Genomic DNA, 6,383 nt, shown 5'->3' on the forward strand with positions numbered 1-6,383 from the left:
ATCAGGGTCTACTTACCTGAGAGATTTTCTGTAACACACACACACACACACACACACACACACACACACACACACACACACACACACACACACACACACACACACACAGATAAAACAAAGTAGAAACGTCTTATAAAAGGTACTCTGATTTCATTCGAGGCTCCTCCAGCTCTGAGAAAATAAGTTGCAATGAAAAATGAACTTTCTTGAAAAAAACTGATTGAACCTAATGACCTTGAGTTCTGTCTTTCAGATTAAGGTTCCATTTTGGCAATTCTTAATAAGCCTATATGAAATTATGCATGTCTCTCGTTTTAACTTTCTGAAGAGACTGGTCTCAATCGGTGCCAGAGGAATGGAGGTTTTACAGTTTCCACTTCAGTCTCAACAACTGTTCTTTTATTCTCTGAAGTACAATTTCTTTTTTTTTTTGAATCATACAGTTATTTTATTTGACAAAATTGATGCCAACCTCTATAGACATTCGTGTTTCAAAACCAGAGCTGCAGACACACAAACTGCTGTGAGCACAGGAATTCTAACAATGCTTGACACATGAGACAAAGTTTTGTTTTCTGTTCTTCTAGACATTTGTGGGTTTTGAAGTCATTCTGAAGGCTGAGCACTGTGACATCTTCATTTTCTGGCATGGCTTACAAAAATCCTAGAGGAGGGATGAGACTTGCAAGGCTAATACACTCTGTCCAGGTGAGGAGTGAGTGAGTTCAACAAACAGTACTTGGCCCATGATAGGGGCTCATCAAATGTTTTTAACTGGGACTAAAAATCTCAACGAAATCTATTGAGTATCTATAGTGGCTTTAAGATTTTATTAGCCTACCTGTCTATCTCATAAATGTAGCCAGTACAATTTCTTATAATGACTGTGGTTTAATCAGCTGTATGTTTAATATAATTTCAATGTTTCCAAAACTTTGAGACCTTCTGTCTCATCTGAGACAGCATACTACACTCCTGTTTGTTGATCACCTCATTTTCTGAAATTCATTGTGTGTTCTCCAGGTAAGACCTTTGTAAGTAGTTTTCTTGTGGTGTAGTGTTTTCACATTTTTTCTCTGTTGAGAATCATAGTTTTAAGTTATTCTTATACTTCAGGTATCTTTGTGTCATTTCAGTAGTTTTGTTTTGGAATCCCTTCAACATGGCCCCAGAAACTTCACCCATCACTTGCCTTTTCTGTGATTCCATCTAAAAATCGAAATTTATTATATCTTTATCTTTTCATTTTTTCTCCACCTTATATTTAAGAAAGATGTTGAAATCAAACTGAGATGCTTTTCCTTGTGCAAACATAGTGTAGTAAATTTTACAGTAACTATTTAGAGAAAAGTCAAAACTCAACTTTTCTACATTATTTAATAAAAATAACTGCCTAGGTAATATTATCTAAGCTTTAGTAGACTAAGAAGAAAATCAGTATTCAAAGGCTTGAGGGAACAATTTTTTGTTTACTTGTGCAGTTCCAGAGATTTGTATTAATATTATTATTTGGGGAAATCATTTTTGTCAATTGCCTGATTTAAGCTGAAAGACAAAGAATGATGTAAGACAGGCTTATAAAGATAATACAAGTCCACTGTAGAGCCACAAGTGGAAGCCTAAGTACATGAATTTAGGAGTCTGCACCATCTGTATTAAAAGAGGTAGATTATAAACTAATGGAGGATAGAAGTGTCTTTGGAACTCCCAGTGGTTTTTTACTATTATGCCTTCTCTGAACATTATCAAGTCTATTTGAATGATGATGACTAATTCTCACTTACTATGAAACAAAGCCCTTGTACCTAGGGGTAGAGGTCTTGAATCCCTTTTAGTTCCAACATTTACATTGGCTTAGCTCAAAGTTAAATGATTACATCATAGAAATCATCAATCACATTTTCTTGGTTTTCAGATTGTCCTCTCTTCTTTACTAGTGAGGGACCAGAACTGTTAGATACTCAGTTAAATTGTTCACAGGGTGATAGTTAGCAGTATATTTATTAGAAATTGATGTAATTAAAATAGGTAGTTTATTTGTTTATTTTAGAGCTTCAGGATATATGTTATCGCTTCAGTATTTTAAAATTAAAACTGAGTTGAGTCCTTCCACATGCTCAGGCACTGGAATATCAGGAAATGCTTTACTCAGCTGGGTGCCGCAGTGAATCTTGGCAATTTCAACTCTTCAAGAGGTAAAACCCATCAGGTCAGGTTATAGACCATTCTCATCAAATTTAGCCCTATCATTTTCTCAGAATGGTTTGAGTTCCTTCTCAGAAACATAGACATACACATATAACCACATACACACATAGATGTGTGTGCTCACATGCACACAGATATACACATATATACACATACACACATATATTTGTGCACTCACATGCACACATGCACACACATGCCTAGTTTCATCCATGCTTGGTAATCCTCATGCAATTAACTCAGAGTAGAATGGAACAAAAAGGACACTGAAGAAAATATTTTTGAAAATAATTTTAATTGGCAGAGAAAACTCATATTACTGGTTATCATCTCAGTGTGTTAACTATGACTGAATGGGAGGAAAAAATTATCCACTTCTAAGACTGATTCCTGGCTTTAAATTAGAAACAAGTGTTTTCAGTGAGGAAAATTCTGGGTTCATCTTGGGGCCACCCTGTTTATCAGTCTATGAGGGCTGACCTTCGGTTTAAATTCCATGTTTCAGTCTTGCCAATGCAGTAAGATTATTCTGCTCAGAGTAGTTATTGGCACATAGTAAGTAATGCAAATTTCATTTAATTTTTAATATCCCAGTATTGAAGGAGCACAGCAAATTGTTATTTGTACTGCATCCAGTGGCAAACACATAGGAAGTTCTCATTAACTTATTTAAGAATATTAATTGTTTAAATGGAAAACTGTACACCAGATACTGGGCTGAGAATTTTTTTCCATTAAAAAATAGCTTTTACTACTTATGGTTTGGATGTTTTAAAGTGTATCCTCCTGAATCAAACAAAAATGGCCAGAATATAACAAGCAGTAATCTCTTGAAATAAGTTATTTTTCTCTCAGTTTGATAAGGAACTGGCCTGGCATTCACAATAAAAGCCTTAATTTCAAAGATTTAATTCTTATTCCAATTCAGAAGAATTTCAGAGCTGAAAATTTAAATCAGATACAACTATTAAGTAATTAAATGGATAACTTTTTAACCCATTCATGACATTATTCTTTCTTTTCTTTTGTTGACAGTACTGTGAAATAAAACTGAGGGCCTCGGGTTTGTTACTCAAGTGCTCTACTCTTCGACCCATGCTTCCAACTATACTCATTTTTCTTTAGTGCAAATACCGCTAGCTTAGTCTTTCTTATCATCGTGTTGATAAGACTTTGTTCACTGTGGACATGGAGGTGGGAAATCGCACAGTCCTGACTGAATTCATCTTGCTGGGTTTCTCCGCCAACCCCCAAATGCAGCTGATTCTTTTCGGCTTGTTTCTCTTGCTCTATTTGGCAACCATGTGTGGGAACATGACTCTTGTGGTCTTAATCTTGATTGACTCTCGGCTGCACACACCTATGTACTTTTTCATTGGAAATCTGTCCTTTTTGGATTTCTGGTATACATCTGTGTACAGCCTTAGAATATTGTTCACTTGTCTCTCAAAAGACAAACGCCTTTCCATTCCTGGATGTGCTGCTCAGTTTTTCTTTTCCTGTATGGCAGTCTACACCGAGTGCTATCTGTTAGCATCCATGTCTTATGACCGCTATGTGGCCATTTGTAGCCCGTTGCTTTATTCAGCTAAAATGTCCAGTTCTCTCTGTTCAGGGCTTGTTATTGGTTCTTACATAGGAGGGATTTTGAATGGCATAGCCCACACTGCTAACACGTTCAGGATGAGTTTCTGTGGAGATAACACTATTGACCACTTTTTCTGTGATGTTCTGCCACTGATAAAGAAGGTCTGTACAGACACTCGTGCCTATGTGAAAATAATTGCTATTTTGGATGCCATCACCGTCACCTCCTGTCTTCTTCCCATCCTCATTTCTTATTTAAACATCCTGGTGGCTATTCTGAGGATCCGCTCAGCTTCAGGGAGGCGCAAGGCTTTCTCTACTTTTGCTTCCCACTTGGTCTCCGTCACATTCTTTTTTGGATCCTTGCTCTTCATGTATTCAAATCCTGGTTCCACCACCCACCCAGAAAGCAACAAGGTGGGCTCTCTGTTCTACACCCTCATCAACCCATTGCTCAACCCAGTCATCTATAGTATGAGGAATAAGGATGTCAAAGAGGCCTTCAAGAAAGCAATACAGACCATACGACCACAGTCATAAAAGTTGACATTTGTTTATACAAAGATTGACTGAGAGTTTTGTATGTGTATACTGTGTAGGTGATTCATTTTTGGGGATTTTTACTTCTAACAATAAAATGTGGAGCCAGACACTCTGTTGTTATTATTATTACTATTATTGTTGTTATTATTATTATTACTTTCTTTTGATATAAGCTTTGTAAAACCTATAATACTGTTTTTGTTAAAGACGTACATGTGTTACTTTGACTCTCTGGGTACTTTCTGTTTCACAGAATATATATTTCCTGCTGTTCTTTCAGAGACGTTGGGAAGGTAATATGAATGACTTTGTTTTAAATGGTGTAATTTTGAATTTTGGCGAACAAATATTTTAGATAAGGAAGCTATGCAACTAGGTTTACTGAAAATTTGTTTCAAATCGTATAAATATGTGTCTTAAGTGACATCACTTTATACTTGCTTCTCAAATCTTTAATTAAACATATATTTGTGTAAATATTCTACCTTAATATCATAGAACACACACACACACACACACACACACACACACACACACACACACACACACACATATATATATATATATATATATATATATATATATATATATATATATATATATAGAGAGAGAGAGAGAGAGAGAGAGAGAGAGAGAGACTCTGTCTTGAGCCAGGCTGCTGGTGGCTCACTCTTATCATCCTAGTTACTCAGGGGGTTTAGATCTGAAGATCATGATTCAAAGCCAGCCTAGGCAGAGAAGTCCATTAGTCTCTTCTCCCACTAACCACCAGTAGTTGTGGAGTTGAGAGGGAAGGGATGGTAGGGGAAAAACAAAGGAGTAGGCAACAATGCTTGATAAGAAATGTTCTCATTACTTTGCTCATGTAATTGTAACCCCTCTGTACAGTATTTTGAGAATAAAAAAGGTACATAAAAACCTGAAAATAAAGCTGTGGCTCAGTCATCGATTGGTAGCCTTGAGCAAAAGAGCTAAGGAAAAGTGCCCAAGTCCTGAGTTCAAGCCTCATGAGAGACTACCTGAGCTTATACAGCATAAGCCCCACAGAGACAAACTCAGATCATCAAATGGAGTAATAGGTCACAAACAAAACTGTCCATTACAGAGTAGATTTAGTGATGCTTTATTCCTCCTAAAGAATTTAAATGTAGAAACTGACAGTGCTATACCACCCAGCTAAAGCAGCAAGAGAAAATTAAGCACAGAAGCAATAGTGAGAGAAAAACTCACTTTCCTAATTCCCATTTAGGAGTAGACAAATGTTTTATGGCCCATGAGATGTAGACCATTCCTGTAGTTTAGAATGGAGAACAGTCCTCCCAGAATTTCCAAGAAGATTATTCTAGTGACCCTGCTGAAAGTTTTGGTACACTTATCAAAAATTTCCAAATGGGAAAACCACATTGAGAGTCAAACTCAAACATCATAGAAGAAACAAATTACATTCATTATGCAATAAAATGGTGATATTTCTTTATTGTAGCTGTCTATTTGACTTTCTTAATTATAATGGGTTTATTTATTGCTATGATTTTTATCTTATTTATCCATCAAAGGCCCATGTATTACAGACACAGTTCCTGGGTTGATATTAGTGAAAATCTCTGGATAGGCAGAGACAGGTATAATGTGGTTTATCTTTGAAGATGTTTATGGACTCTTGAACTTTTTGTTTTCCTCCTTCACATTCCAGCCCTGAGGCAAAAACTTCACCCACCATAATGTTGCCCAAGGACCAAAGCAATAGGACCAAGGAATCATCATAAATGAAGAGTCTATAAATCTGAGTTCAACTAACCTTTGTTTCCTTATAATTTGTGGCAATTGTTTTTGGCATAATGGAAATCTAGCCATTAAAATATACTTCACATGTATATTATCATAGTTATCATCTGTTTGATGCATAAATGTTGATGCAGACACTGGATGTAAGATGGAAGAACAGTATTCCTGCCCTTAGTGCAGTCTTTGCCTACAAAATACTAAATGACCTCCAGCCCTTGATCTTTGTAATTGTCAGATTCAGCCACATATTTTTTCAAATA

The 6,383-nt window shown here is 36.2% G+C and overlaps 1 protein-coding gene across 1 annotated transcript; it reads left to right on the forward strand.

Annotated features, from left to right (window-relative positions):
* The first annotated feature begins 3,390 nt into the window (after positions 1-3,390).
* LOC138833571 (olfactory receptor 9G4-like) lies at positions 3,391-4,335 on the forward strand. The gene has a single exon (XM_070031851.1). It carries the CDS (start codon positions 3,397-3,399, stop codon positions 4,333-4,335), a length of 939 nt encoding a protein of 312 aa, XP_069887952.1. The 5' UTR covers positions 3,391-3,396.
* The last annotated feature ends 2,048 nt before the right edge of the window (positions 4,336-6,383 follow it).

The sequence above is a fragment of the Dipodomys merriami genome, unplaced genomic scaffold (genome assembly GCF_024711535.1).
Source record: "Dipodomys merriami isolate MVZ:Mamm:240054 unplaced genomic scaffold, mDipMer1.0.p SCAF_21, whole genome shotgun sequence".
NCBI lineage: Eukaryota > Metazoa > Chordata > Mammalia > Rodentia > Heteromyidae > Dipodomys > Dipodomys merriami.

What these genes read in the sequence shown, in the direction of transcription:
- LOC138833571 (XM_070031851.1), top strand. Translation starts at nt 3,397, where the DNA reads ATGGAGGTGGGAAATCGCACAGTCCTGACTGAATTCATCTTGCTGGGT.